Source organism: Vulpes vulpes, chromosome 3 (genome assembly GCF_048418805.1).
Source record: "Vulpes vulpes isolate BD-2025 chromosome 3, VulVul3, whole genome shotgun sequence".
Lineage (NCBI taxonomy): Eukaryota > Metazoa > Chordata > Mammalia > Carnivora > Canidae > Vulpes > Vulpes vulpes.
The window spans coordinates 118342714-118358360 of NC_132782.1; the positions used below are offsets into that span (position 1 = coordinate 118342714).

Sequence of the window (15647 nt, forward strand, 5' to 3'; positions counted from 1 at the left end):
CCCAGAGATGCGGTGCCCCTGGAGCCACGGGAGGCGGTGGGGGCGGTGCCGTGGCGGGGCCTGCGCGGGGGACGCCCCCGGGCGCTGGGGGGGGGGGGGGGCTCGCGGCCGGGACCCGGGCTTCGCAGCGCCCCCGCCTCCCGCTCCTTCCCCCCGGCCCGCTCCCCTCCCGCCTCCCCGGGGGCGGGCGCCGCGCAGGCTCCTCCCGAGACGGGCGCGGCCACTCCCTGCGCCGGCCGGGCGGGGCCGGGGGCTCGGCTCCTGCGCCCTTGCCGCCCGCCGACGACGCGCGGGGCCTCGTCTCCCTCCCCCGGGCGCGCGGGTCCTCGCCTCCCCCCGCGGGCCGCTCCGGTCCTCGCCTCCTCCCCGCGCGGGTGCCCCCTCGCCTCCCCCCCGGACCTCCCCCTCCCGCCTCCCCCTCTCCCCGCCGCGACCCCCCCCCCCCGGGCCGGGCCCCCGCGCCCCCGACCATGCTCGGCCGCTTGCGGGGCTCCGTGGCGCCCACGGCGGCCTGCCAGGACGCGGAGCGGCGGACGCGCTACGAGGCCCTGTTCCAGCAGCTGGACCACAACCGGGACGGCGTGGTGGACGTGGGCGAGCTGCAGGAGGGGCTGCGGAGCCTGGGCATCCCCCTGGGCCGCGAGGCCGAGGAGGTGGGGCGCGGGCGCGGGGCGCGGCGGGGGGCGGCGGGGCGGCGGGGGGGCGGGGACCGCGGGCGCCACCCCGCGGGCCCCGAGGTGGGGCCCCGCGCCGCTCCCCGGCCGACCCCGGCGCCGCAGCCCCGCCTGCCGCGGTCTTTCCGGGGGGAATTCGTGCGCGAGCGCCGTGGCCCGCTGAGACCACAGTACTTTTGGTCTGAATGCATCCGGGGCCCTTGTTGCAAAATGTGATCGCAAAGAATTTTTTTTTTTTTAACTCTCAGCTTTTGCCAATACTTAATCATACTTCTGTTTGGTTCTGGCCTCGTTGCTGTCGGACTTCCGCGGGCCCCGGGTCCTGTAGGAGGCTCGCACTTTGCATCCCTTAGAGGCCGCCCGGTCTGCTGCTGCAGAACTTTGGAGACCCAGTCGCCTGTCTCCTCCGCGGCCTGGCAAGAGAGGCAACAGCCCATGGCTTAAGACCTTCTTAGTGTCCTGAGCAATTGATCCGAAGGGTTGGCCTGTCGCTGAGCTGCAGTTTCAACTTCTCTGAGTCATTTTAATTGTCCCTGAAGTTCAGCGCCTCTAGCAGGGTGGAGATACTTGGAACCTCTCCAACCCTTCTGAAACGTCAGAGGACATTCCCCAGTCCAAGAGGGAAGGGGATTAAACTCCAAGAGCCAGCAACTGTTTCACAGTTCTATTTTAAGCTACTCGTTCGATGTCTTTAGTAGTTCCAGGTTCCTTTAGTGTATTTACTGTTTCTTATTGAATCAGATTTAGTAAGTTACAATTTTTAGAAAACTGCTTGTTTATCCAAGGTTCGTGATATTCACTTATGATTTTTAAAAAGTTCGACTATATGTGTAGTGATATACTCTATTTCATTTCTGATATCGAGCTCCACCCTTCTCCCTTTCAATCTTGCCAAAGATTTGTCTATTTTATTTATACTTTGAAAGAACCAACTTTTGGTCCTTTTTTAAAAAAAGATTTTGTGTATTCATGAGAGACACACAGAGAGAGGCAGACACAGGCAGAGGGAGAAGCAGTCTTCCCCATGGGGAGGGGAGCCCGATGTGCAGACTCGATCCCAGGATCACGACCTGAGCCAAAGGCAGATGCTCAACCACTGAGCCACCCAGGCCTCCCTTACTTTTGGTACTTTTTGTTGATGGTCTCTTTTTTAATTTTTTTCTCATTATGTTTGTGTATTTCCTTCTACTTTCTTTGGGTTTACTCATTTGCTCTCTAATTTTTTAGTTGAATGCCTGATTCCTTAGTTTTGAGCTTCAGTATCCCTTTACTTACTTCTTTAGCCACATCCCACAAGTTTGTATTTTATTTACTTCCAAGTATTTTCTAATTTCCAATGTGATTTCATCTTTGATCCATGATTTATTTAAATGTGTGTTTTTCAGTTTCCAAAGACATACTTTTTTCAGTTCTCTGAAAATATGAATAAGATAGATAAGCCTCTGGCAAGTTTGATTAATAAAATATGAACTCAAAAACAGGAATAAAAAATGTGTTTGGTTCTCCAGAATTTATATGTGAACAAATTATAAAGTTCTATAAAATCATGTGTATGCATAGAATAGGATAGCATGTATTTATCACAATTATATATTTTATTTATTTTTCTTTAAAATATTTTATTTATTTATTCATGACGGACACAGAGAGAGAGAGAGAGAGAGAGAGAGAGAGAGAGAGAAGCAGAGACACAGGCAGAGGGAGAAGCAGACTCCATGCAGGGAGCCTGACGCGGGACTCGATCCCAGATCGAGGGATCCACTCCAGGATCACGCCCCAGGCTGAAGGTGGCACTAAACCGCTGAGCCACCAGGGCTGCCCACAATCATATATATTTTATGCATAAGCATATGTACTCATATATAATATCACTCCTTGTGCTTATATTAGATCTTATTAACTAATCCCAGGATTCTTTTGACTGGTACCTTCTTCAATAAAAGGTTAGTAAAGGCTACTTATGGATAGTGGGAGTTAAATTTTTACCTTTTTCTTCACAATTTTTGTATTATTTCAACTTTTAAAAATAATTATATGTTGTTATTGTTAGGGGGTAAAAAGAGGCTTTTATTTTTGTTTTGTTTTTATAAACATCACCTCCTCTGAGATGAGCCTTTCCAGACCGCCCTCTCTAAGAGTTGATCACACCCTACTACCTGTAGGTCCTTGGTCTCACATGTCACTACTGTTATAATTTTTAAAAGGTATTATTTTTAGTTATCCACTGTACCCTCCACTGAGACCAAGCATCTCAAAGTTGAGGGTCACATCTTAGTCATCTAGGCAGAGTAATGCAAGCAGACTTAGGACTGTGATTTCAAACAGCCTAAATAAGGAAGTGGCTTGTGTGAGGAAAATTACAGAAAAAAAAAGATAAAAATTTAATTGTAAAGTAGTTTTTAGTGCTTCTATTTTTATCATGTATAGGAAAAGATGACCAAAAAATCTTCCTATTGGAAGATATCAATAAATGCTGTATAAAATAAGATAAACAGTTTTTTAAAATGAAGACTATTTTTTAAGAGCAGTAAGTTTAATTGAGAGGATGTTACAGAGATTTCCCATATATCATCTGCCCTTGCGTATCACATGTACAGTCTCCCCCATTGTCAGCCTCACTCAACAGAATGGTGCTTTTTTTTTTTTTAAACCAAGGGTGAACCTACATTGACACATCATTATCACCCAAAGCCCATAGCTTACCTGAGGGTTCACTCTTGATGTTGTACATTCTCCAGGTTTGGACAGATGTGTAATGACACGTATCCATCATACAGAAGATTTTCACTGCCCTAAAAATCCTGTGCTCTGCCTATTGACCCTTGCCCCTCAACTGCTGATTTTTTTATTGGCTCCATAGTTTTGCCAGGTAAACATCTTTTTACCTGCATAAGAAAATAAGAAAAAGCCAATCAAACTGTCTGGGTTTAAATCTTAGTTCTGATACTTACTAGTTAACTCTGGACAATTTTCTTTTTCTTTTTTTAATTGAAGTATGGTTGACACACGGTCTTACATTAATTTCAGGTGTAAACATAGTGATTCGACAGCTCTATGGGTTCTGCTGTGCTCACCACAAGTATAGATTATGACCTGTCCTCATACAGCGCTCCTACAATGCTATCAGCTCTCTTCCCTGTGCTGTGCCTTTCATCCCCATGACTTACTCCACAACTGGAAGCCTCTACCTCCCACTCCCCTTCATCCATTTTGCCAGTATCCCCACCCTTCTCTGGGTTTTCTCTGAGTTTTCTTCATCTCTCTCTAGGTCCAATTTCCTCAACTGTGGCAGAGGCAACACTAGTACCTATCTTAGAGGGTTATTGTGAAGAATAAATGAATTAAAATATGTAAAGTACTTAGAAAAATGCCTGGTACCTAATAAGCAATCAATTAACCGTTAATTACTGTTAATTACATCACTACCGAAAGAGGGCAAAGACTCCCTCTATGATTGTGGATTTGCCAACTTTTGTTTATAATTGTGTCAATTTCCCCTTTTATATATATATATTTTTTTTAAATATATTTTATTTATTTATTCATGAGAGATACAGAGAGAGGCAGAGAGAGAAGCAGGCTCCATGCCTGGACTCAACCCTGGGTCTCCAGGATCACGCCCTGGGCTGAAGGCGGCACTAAACAGCTGAGCCACCTGGGCTGCCCTCCCCTTTTATATTTTAAAAAGAGACTATATAGTGGACTCTACTACTGATGTATTCAAATGTAGCATTTGAGTGTCCTCCTGGTGAAACAATCCTTTTAACAATATACTTTTTTTGCCTATCCTTATAGCTTAGTTTTCAAATTCCTGAATTACTACCAGAGTGTTGCCCTCAGTTATTTCCCAGGTCACCACTGGGAAATTGCCAGCACTGGGCTCCCACCTTGTGTAAGACATTATTCTTGCCTCATACTCTACTCAGGTCTCTGCCAGTTGGGTGGTGAGTGAGCCAGTTTCCAAATCCCATGTTACCACCTCTGGTGTTGGACTACTCTTGGTATTGTCAGTTCTAGTCTTCTGAGGAGGAGAAACCAAGACGGGATTGGGTGTGCAAAAGGTTCATTGGGAGAAATACTTGTGATGGGTAAGAGAAAGGAGAAAATAAGTCGGGGGAGAGGGGGTTTAAGACCATGAGTGTATTATGTGGCGATTTCATGCCTGTGGACCAGGCATTCCATAAGCCTCCAGGTTAGTGGTGTTATCTAAGCGTCTGTGGGCAGGAGAGGGAAACCCTTACCTGAAGAGGAATCTGTTCCTGTAGGCTTGAGCCAGTACTCCTTTCAGAACAGGAGGCCTCAATGTAACTGAATTTCCACCTAATGACTAGTTGATCTTAAAGAATAGTGTCATGTCGGTGGCTGACAGAGGCCAGGTCATGAAAGACATTTGGGGCCTGCCTACAGTGGTTTGGATTTTATATGAATAATGGGAGCCTTAGGAAGTTTTAAGTAAGAGGGACAAAGGCAGACTTATGTTTTAGGAAGATCACTCTGGTGGCTGTGTGGAAATAGATGGAGGAAGAGAGGGTGTTGCGGCAGGCCTGGGAAACAGTAGCCAACCAAATACTTGGAATTAGGATTACATGGTCAGTCTGGGGGGGGTGGGGTGAGATTTCAGCGGCATAAATCAAGGATTTGCATAATATCAAGGATGGGGGAGATTATCTACTTGAGTATCTAGAAATGAGAACTGAGGTGACTCTTCAAGGGATGACTTCAAGATAATAGTTTGCATCTAAGACAGATACTCAGCTGGATGTGAAGTCCCTCTAAATTTCCACCTGATTTTATCTCCTCTCCATGTTTCCAAGCTTTTGTAATGAATTCAACATTTAGAAGAGAGCAAATTTCTGTAGGCCTTCAATGGAAAAAAATATGAAATATAAAAGCAGAGTGTAGAAAAGAGGCATACAGAATACAGTAGCTCACTAACCATTACTAAGTGTTCCAAGACTACCCAGGGAGAAAAAGACTTCAAAGCAAGGTATGCTTTTTAGAGTATTTTCTATTTTGTATACTTTCTCCTCCTTATTGTGTGTTTTTCATCAAAGGCCATGTTAGAATATTCTCAAGTACAGTGTCAATGTTGGGATATCATTTGAGGTACTCTAAGGAACAAGTTTTAGAACATTAAAGAATAGAGGAAAATCTGAATTTTAATTTACTCAGATGGAACTTGTGAGGAAAATAAACTGATGGAGAAGAGTCAGCAGTTTTAGCTGGAAGTATGCTTATTTTGTTTGAATTTAGGCTTGGGAGAATTTGGAGCAGGGCAGGGCCAAAAAAACAAACATTGCATCCCCCCCAACCCAAAAATTTCCCAGATGTAAGAATTAAGGCAGTAAAATGAAAAAGGAATCTTGCCCAATAGGATTTTACAGGTATTTTTTTCTTCTCCAATCTTGGCATCATTTTAGTGGTTCCTCTTTTATTAGCGTGTGGAAGAGAAAGGGAGCCATATTTTGTAGAGTATAAAGGTATTCTGTGTTCAAGTTCAGAGCTGGCTGGCTTGACAGATGTGTTTAGTTGGCCTGGTAAATTACAGGCAGTTTTCTTTTTATTTATTTATTTTTAAGATTTTATCTCTTATTCATGAGAGACACAGAGAGAGAGGCAGAGATACAGGCAGAGGGAGAAGCAGGCTCCCTGCAGGGAGCCCAATGTGGGACTTGATCCCAGGACCCGGGATCACGACCTGAGCCGAAGGCAAACACTCCACCACTGAACCACCCAGGCACCTCAATTACAGGCAGTTTTATTCATTATTATTATTATTATTATTATTATTATTATTATTTTTAATTACAGGCAGTTTTAAAACTAAGTTGTTTGGTGTACCTGTGCGGTTCAGTCGGTTAAGCGTCCCACTCTTGATTTTGGCTCAGGTCATGATCTCAGCGTCCTGGGATCAAGTTATGCCTGGGGCTCCATGCTCAGGAGGAGTCGCCTTCTCTCCCTGTCCCTTTGTCCCTCCCATTCTTTCTTCAGGCATGTGTGCTCAAGCTCTTAATCTTTCTCTCTCTAAATAAATAAACCTTAAGCACACACACACACACAGAAACCCCTGAGTTGTTTGTCATATTTTCATGTGTACAAACTCTTACTGTAACTTTCTTAAGAAAGATTTGTCACCATCAGGGGCCTAAGACTCTTAGAGCAAGAAGGGAAGCAGCATGGCCAATGAGTTCCATGCTTCCTATGACTGTTCAGGCTTGGTGAAGTAATTTAACCCATTGCTTTACTTTCCTTATTCTTAATATGGAAATATAAAATGCAAATATATTCCATGACTCCTGGACAGAGCTTTTATCAAGATCACATGTGACTGGATATGAAAATTGATGCAAAAAAGCCTTTAGAATCTGATGTCACAGGTACTAGATAACAGGCTCCTAGACTCTCTGTCCTCAGGGCTATCAAGTGTATGCTGAATGATTAAAAAGTGTCCGACAAGTGGCTGGACTGGGCAACCTAATATAAGGGCTCTTCCAACTCTGATATTCTGTGATTATTATTTTTTTTCTGTGATTATTTTGATTTTATATTTGTAACTACAGATGGAATAGGGTCACATACAAGGACAGTAGCTTAGCGAATGTGTATTGCTTTGAATGGAATTTCTTTTCGGGGTTTCACTCTGTGGCATAGTTCCTCTATTAACAAGAGGGCTTTATTTCATTAGCATTTCTGTTGTGAGAAACTTAATTTCTAAAGGAAATACAATAGAGAAGTCATCGAGGTACCTTTTAAGGCATCATAGCAGGGAGATTACGGTATAAGAAAAACTGAATTCCCAATACACTTATGTCAAGTGTTCTAAAATACATTATATCGTACCTTTTGTGTTTTTCTCCTTATATCCTGAAATCTGATGTTATCCCTTCTTTGAGGCTATTTTGGAAAGAATGAAAAAAATGGAAGAATTCTTTCATAAGGCATAAAATACCCTTTCCACTTAGCTGTTAGTCTCCTTCCCAAATCCCAACGTTTTGTTTCCCTGACTGGGCCACAGTCATGGTCATTTATCTCTTTATTTTCTTATCTCTGGTTGGCGTTGCTCTCACTCCCTCTTTTCCACCTGGTAAATTACTACCCGTTTGCTCAAGGCTTCAGCTCACCTATTTTGTAATTTTATCCTAGGGCAGTCAGAATTCTTTCTTTTATAAACATTCCAGTTAAGATGTTTAGAAGTAAATAAGCTACTACAAGGCAACACACTGTAAGGATGCTGCTTGACACCTTTTGACCACTCTGAGTTACAAAGATGTTATCTTTTTAAGGGTCACATAGGGTCCACTAAGAAGTCTGCATTGGACAGGATCTATGAAAACAGCAAGAGGATTTGTTGAGAAAGTTTGATGCCTCATTCTGAAATCTAGAATATCGTATCTACTTCATTCTCTGGTGCAATGTGTGTAGTGGTTATTCCTATGAGCTGTGGAATCAGACCAGAGTTCACATGTTTTCACCATTTGCTACACTTGTGACTTTGGGTGAGCTCTTTAATACCGAGAAACCTACCCCAAATGCAAACTTGGCATGGGCAGAGCTACAGGGTAGTAGTACAAGTATTACATTCCTTCAATTAATATTTTGGAATAGTGCCAGACACTGTTCAATGACCAGGGGATATAGTGGTGAACAAGACAGGTTCCTCAACTGTGTCCTCCCAACTTTCCGTAGAGGAGGTCTATTTGTGTTGGATGGGTGGGTATGGTAATTAGAAACAAATGAGAAACAGGATAATTTTTAGTTTTTTAAAGATTTTATTTATTTATTCATGAGAGCCACAGAGAGAGAGGCAGAGACCCAGGCAGAGGGAGAAGCAGGCTCCTGCGGGGAGCCCGATGCGGGACTCGATCCCAGGACCCAGGATCATGACCTGAGCTGAAGGCAGATGCTCAATGACTGAGCCACCCAGGTGCCCCTAGGATCATTTTTAAAAGTAGAAAGCATTGTTGACTACAACAAAAATAGTTGCCCTTTAATTAGATAAGATCACCAACTGGATCTTTTGCTCCCTCCTATCAGTTGTGTAAAATTCCATCAGTCTGTTTTCCTTGTTACTCTGGCCATGACTTGTCTTTCCTCCTTGGACCACTGGACCCTTGTGCCCCGCCTGGACGTCTGTGTGCTGTGACTCCCTGGGACTCTGTGTCTTCTCTGCAGTGCACAGGGACCCCGCAGGCTGTACATTTCTCTTGTGTGGGAGAATTCGTTCTTGATTGGGCCACAGCACGTCTTGTGAAACGGCATTAGATGTTTGCCACTTCCCAGTGGCTCTGGGGGGAAGTGTGCATTGCCAAGCCTGTGGTGGTACTTGGAGCCACGGGGTGCAGCCTCCTCCTGGGGCAGGCCTGTGGGTATTTCACAGAGGTGGGGCAGGCCCCTCTCTGTATGTTTATCAGTACCTGACAGGATGAACGAGTAGAGCCAGAGCTAACAGATAACGGCCCGGTTAAATTTGCTTTGTGATTTTTTTTTTTTTTAATTATTTTCTTGGAGTAGCTTTAGGTTCACAGAAGAACTAAGAGGAAGTCCTAGAGATTTCCTGTATACTCCCTGCCCCCACACATGAATCGCCTCCCCATTGTCAACATCCCTACCCAGCCTATTACGTGTGTTACGACTGATAAACCTGTATTGACACATCATCACCAAAAGTCCGTAGTTTGCCACAGGATTCCCTTTTGGTGGCATTCTCTGGGTTTGGATAGATGTGTAGTGTGACCTGCATCCATGTTTACAGTGTCATAGGGACTATATTTTCTCTGCCGTAAGAAAATCCCCAGGGCGCTGCCCAGTCATTCCGCCACCCTCTCCCCCAAACCCCTGGCAACCACTGAGCTTTTTAATGTGTTCCTAATTTTGCCTTTTCCAGAATGTCCTATAGCTGGAGTCCCATAGCATGCGGCCTTTCCAGATTAGCTTCTTGCACTTCGTAGTATGTAATGGGCCTTCAGGGTCCCCCTGTCTTCGTGCCTTGATGCTTTAGTTCTTTTTAGCCTTGAGTCAACTCCGCGTCTGAACGTGCCCGGTTTACTCGTGCCTTCACCCACTGAAAGGCGCCTTGGTGGTTCCCGGGTTCTGGGTCGCGGATAGAGCTGCTCCGCGGCGTGCGTGTGCCCGGTGCGCGCCGGTGCGGCTCTGCTCTGCGGGCGGCTGCGGGCGCGGCTGCTGGGCGCTGGGGGGGCGGGGGGGGGGGGGGGATGTCCCTGCAGCGACCCAGGACCGGGCCCGGGATCCATAGGAACCCGACAGTCGGCCGCGAGGGCAGTGAGCCTGTCCAGGGAAGCAGTTACCCCCAAGGTGGAATGTTCACCGTGAAACCCCGCTTACCATTTTGGGGGAGCAGGCGAGGTCAGGGGGAGACGTGAAGGGAAGCGGGGGGCTCTGGGCGCGGGGGGCGCCGGCGGAGGTCGGAGCCTTCACCCCCAGCGGGGCTCTGCCGGGAGGCCTGGAGGAGCGCCCGCATTTATTTATTTATTTATTTATTTATTTGTTTGTTTGTTTGTTTGTTTATTTATTTTTAAGATCTTATTTATTCACGAGAGAGAGAGAGAGAGATCCAGATCCACAGGGAACCTTATATTTCAGGGGAACAGTGATGTAGCTTTTCCTCCCCGGGTGACAGTAACATCTTTAGCCAGTTCTGTCTGTCACATGTCCCCAGCTTCCCTAGTAGAAAATTTATTTATGTAAATTAAGAATTCATCGATTACAAAAATAGAAATGGTACTTACATAGTGATAAGAAAGAAAGGATAGAGTTTTTTATTTTGATAATAGATTTTATGAATGATTTTTTTTTTATGAATGATTTTTTTATATGACTTTTTACTGTGAAGGGTGAGAGACTGAATATAAAAGTGGACAATGATTTGCTCATATTTAAACTTTAACTTTGACCCACAACTTAGACCAACCTGCTCAGGACACGAACCTCTTTTCTATGGTAAACAACCCAGGGAACCAACCTGCTGTAAGTCAGACTTACAGGACAGCACATTGCTAACTCTAGAGACAATCCGGGTAGCAAAATAATAACTTCTATAACAATCAGCCCCAAATAATCAGAAGTTGATCGCTACCTGACAGCTTCCCGAAGTTTTATCCCTACTTCCAATCTAGGACCAAGTAGAGAAAGTGAAGTATGTACCCCTAACCACCACACAGGGTGCACAACCTCTAATTAGCCTGCCTACAGCTTCCCCAGGCCAAGAGCCACCAATCAGGACACACCTGAAGCCCCCCTCTCCCCCCAATAAAGCTTGCCTAGTCCTCTGCCTGCCTTTGGGTTCAGCCAAAACTGACCGTGGCTGATTCCCTTGCTATAGTAAGCTCAGAACAAATAGCCTTTGCTTTTCTCATTTGACTGGTTTTCACTTATTTCTGTAGAGGAATACAAAAGAAAATTAAAAAGGGAACCCCTAGTCTTGCCCCATTATTGTAAGTTGGAGTCCTGATTTGCCATAAGAAAGGGCAAAGTAATATGGGTAAAAATAAATGAAGCTGTTCAAAGATAGGGTCAGGGATGTCCTTTAGCTTGTAATTTCCAAAATCATATTTTGGAAATACCATTTTCATGCAGAAAATACCATTTTCTGGTATTTCCATTGACCAAAATATAAACTTCTTAGATGGAACTTTAGTATGTAAGTGGGGACCCAGAATCCTATGCCATTTGTTCTTGGATTATGCACATCTCGGTATACGTTGAGTAATCAGGATGTAATTTCCAGATGAACGTGATCCTCAACTAATCTGTAAAAGTAAATAAGCAGTAATTATTTTTCAGTAACAATATAAATGTATTTGCTTTTATTTATGGTTTTTGGGGGAGAGCGTGTGTGGGGAGGAGTTGGGAGGGGCAGAGGGAGAGGCAGAGAGAGAATCTTGAACAGGCTCCCCTGCCCCCTGATGTGGGGTTTGATCTTATGGCCCTGTGATGAGCCAAAATCAAGAGTCCCTGGCTTAACTGACTGTGCCACCCAGGCACCACAGGAAAAATACTGTTTTGGGCATCTAAATCGCATGCTAGGTCAAGTATCTTGTAGTTTATAAAATGCTTGTCTTAGAGGAAAACAGCCAGTCTGCTCAAAGTATATGTATATCCAAATAATTTAGTAATTTAGCCTATTAAAAAAATCTTTTTTTCTTTTTTATAGAAAATCTTTACTACTGGTGATACCAACAAAGATGGAAAGCTGGATTTTGAAGAATTTATGAAGTACCTTAAAGACCATGAGAAAAAAATGAAATTGGCATTTAAGAGTTTGGACAAAAATAATGATGGTGTGTCTTCATTTTGTATTCCTCACCAGCTATGAAGAAGCACTTCTCATATATCCACGAGTATAAAACAATGTGCATTTAGTCTCTTCTTTTAGAAAATAATTACTAGTAGTTTTAGTACTTGTCTTTCATAGTAATGTGATTTTTCTATAGAATTTATGTTTTTAGTGGGGAAAGGCATAGCTTTGTCTATCAAATTAAAAACTGTGTGTATGTTCACTATAAATATTATGCTGATTTGACTTAAAGTTATAGGTTAAAAATAATAATTATGTTCTCTGGGCAAGAGATATTTGGTTTTGTTCATATATAGACATAATGTTACATATTGTAAAATTTAAAACACCTTTCAGGTTATCTTACATTTAATAATCTTTTTGAAAGAATGAGTTTAAAGCAACTCTGATCATGAAAATTGGGAGAAAAAAATATTTAAATATGTAACTTTTTTTTTAATTAAGTAAACTCTACCCCCAATGTGGGGCTCAAACTTACTACTACTCTGAGATCAAGAGTCCAGAGTAGCCCCTAAAGATGTATCTTCTGGTTGGGGTTTTGGTTTCACTATTTAGATTACTAGTTTAAAGTTAGAATTCCAGTGTATAGAGCAAAAAGCAAGTGCCACAGTAGGAGAAAGGGAGGAGCCATGAAACCCTTATCACCAGAGGTAGCCTTTGACAGGAAGTGGTAATTTATTTTTAAAAATTATAATGTAGGGCAGCCCAGGTGGCTCAGTGGGTTAGCGCTGCCTTCGGCCCAGGGTGTGATCCTGGAGTCCCGGGATCAAGTCCCACTTCGGGCTCTCCGCATGGAGCCAGCTTCTCCCTCTGCCTGTGTCTCTGCCTCTCTCTCTCTCTCTCTCTGTCTCTCATGAATAAATAAATAAAATCTTTTAAAAAATTATAATGCATAAAAACTTAATAAAAAGATAAAATAGGGATCCCTGGGTGGCGCAGTGGTTTGGCGCCTGCCTTTGGCCCAGGGCGCAATCCTGGAGACCCGGGATTGAATCCCACATCAGGCTCCCGGTGCATGGAGCCTGCTTCTCCCTCCGCCTGTGTCTCTGCCTCTCTCTCTCTCTCTGTGACTATCATAAAAAAAAAAAAAAAAAAAAAAAAAGGTAAAATAAAGCCTAAAATGCATCCTCAAAACCTTCCCTGTATGTGAATAGTCAGGGTCATTCCATTCACAAACTTGTTATTCAAGAAACAAGTTAAACAAATAGATTGAGGAAAAAATATGACTCATACCTGAGTTGGGCAAGTTTTTTTGTCAAAGGCCAGATATTTTAGCTTTGTGGGCCATGTGGTCTCAGTTGCAGCTGCTTATCTCTGCTATCATACTGCGAACAGCCATAAACAATATGTATATGAATAAACATGGCTGTGTTCCTTTAAAACTTTATTTACAAAAGCAGGCAATAGACCTTATTTGGCCCCTTGTTTATATTGAATATTAACTTTAGTTTAGGTATCGAGCAAATTTCTTCTAACAACTAAACCCTTTGAATGGTTTTGATGGTGGCTCAAGTCTGTGACACTCATCTAGGAGGCTGCGTTTGTAGTGGAAGGTAGTGCTATTTGAACATTTGTTACCTCCTCTAAGTCTTAGAGTATATGCTCCCAAGTCTAGCTTTAGTACAATCTTCCAGCAAAATGCAATTTTTCGTAAAGATTTTATTATTTGAGAGAGAAAGTGCATGAGAATGAACAGAGGGAAGGGCATAGGGTGAAGCAGACTCTCTGTTGAGCAGGGAGCCCAACTTGGGGATTGATCCCAGGACCCTGGGATCACAACCTGAGCTGAAGGTAGACGCTTAACCAACTGAGCCACCCAGGGCCCTGCAAAATGCAGTTCTTACAATCAGCCTTACTTCTCTGCAAACTTTCGTCCTATCTTGAGTCCACTAAGGTGCAACCACTTAGGTAGGACTGTCTTTATAGTGTGAAGGTAGGCAGTAGCTGGGGGATGGAGCTACCTTGGGGTCATATATCAGATAATCAGAGGTGAATCATCCCAGGATGTAAGCTGTACCCATATCCGTTCTCTATTTCAGAAAATTCTACATGAACCAGAGGAAATAGTTAAAGGTGAAGTTTTTTGATCAGCGAAAATAATTTTTACTTAATTTATCTTGTTTGTAGATTTTCAAACAGTTTCTTATTTCGAGTTCATATTTTTATTTATCAAACTTCTTATAGCATAAACAGTCTTTCTTTATTTGTCGTTTGTGTATTTGAGAATTTGCCTACTTGCTAAAATTTAACCCCAAAAGTAACTCCAAAATCAGTGCTTGCAGCATTTTTCCATTCCTTCATGGACTTAACTTCATTTGCTTGGCGAGCACATTTCTAGCTGAGACAGAAGAATATGCTTTCTCATTTTAGTTCTCATACTAAGACAGGTGTCCTTCTCAGTCTATTTAGTGCCATGTTTCTTGCATTTTTGTGCTTTTTGTTGGCAATTTTGCTGTTTAAAATGGCTCCCAAGCATAGTGCTGAAGTGCCATTTAGCATTCATTCCTAAATGCAAGAAGAGTGTGTGTGCCTGAGGAAGAAAAATGTGTTTATCACATGTACTTCATTCAGGCATGAATTGTAGCATTTTTGGCCATGAGTTCAAAGTTACCGAGTCAACAGTGTAATATGGGGTTCTATGGTACTTACACACACATATGACAAGGTTTTATATTGGTTGGTTGATAAATATGCTGTGACCAGAGGCTCAAGGGACGTAACCCTGTATTCCCCATAAGGGCCATGGTTTGATGATTCAGGGTTCCTAGTGACCTTGTAGAATATGACTACTGTGAATAACGAGAATTGACTGTGTTTCTTTAAGAGTGCAGATTATAAGAGAGAATTTGCAGAGTGGCATTTAAGGAATTTCATTGCGAACAAATAGATCCCTCTGTTTTTACACTGTGCAGATTCTCCTGTTTCTCTTTTCCTCTCCCCAGGAAAATTCTTTCCAAATCCTGGAATTTCTTCAAAGTTCTTCTCTTAAATGAAGTCTTTCCTTTCACCTCTAACAGTAATTTTTGTCCTCTTATCCTGGAGAACTTTGCCATTAGTACTGTTTGGCATCAGAGCCTCTCATGCTTTGTTTGGTTTCCTCCTATTTCATGCATATTGGTCTTGGGATCATAAGTCTGTGAGCTGCTTGAGGGAAATGCGGCATTTATCACTCCCATTTATCACTTCTGTTTTCTTTTTCTTCTTCTCTTCTGAGTCCTCTTGTTCTGTCTGCAAAGATGCTCTAATTTCTCTAATAATGATAATCATCTCTCTTCCATCGTCCTACCATTCTTGCTTTCTTTATTTTTATTGCCCGATTTCTCAAAAGAATGATCCCTATTCTTTGGCTTCTTTTAGTCATTTTCTACATCCTTTGAACTCCTTGCAACGCACCTTCATGCATATGAAAATTGCCTAGTCATTTATTAAAAATGCAGAAACACATACTTGTGAAATTAATAGATCCTGATGGAATTTGCTTTAAAGTCAGAGCATCTTGATTTGAATCTCAGTCTTGGTGCTGCTTAATTTGTTACTTGGTGAGGCCATGTAAGCTCTCAGTCTCTTATTCTTTAGATGGAATACCATTATTTACCTATAAGACTTTAAGGTTTCTGAATGAACTAACGTCTGTGTACTTGTTTCATGTATTTGTTTTG

The 15647-nt window shown here is 43.0% G+C and overlaps 1 protein-coding gene across 1 annotated transcript in view; it reads left to right on the forward strand.

Moving 5' to 3' along the window:
- The first annotated feature begins 248 nt into the window (after positions 1-248).
- LOC112918237 (mitochondrial adenyl nucleotide antiporter SLC25A24) overlaps positions 249-15647 on the forward strand; it is a 48934-nt gene continuing 33535 nt past the window's right edge. Inside the window, exons 1-2 of the mRNA XM_072754462.1 lie at positions 249-653; positions 11845-11971. Coding sequence (XP_072610563.1) covers positions 471-653; positions 11845-11971 — 310 coding nt within the window. The 5' untranslated portion in view covers positions 249-470. The remainder of the gene's footprint in view (positions 654-11844; positions 11972-15647) is intronic.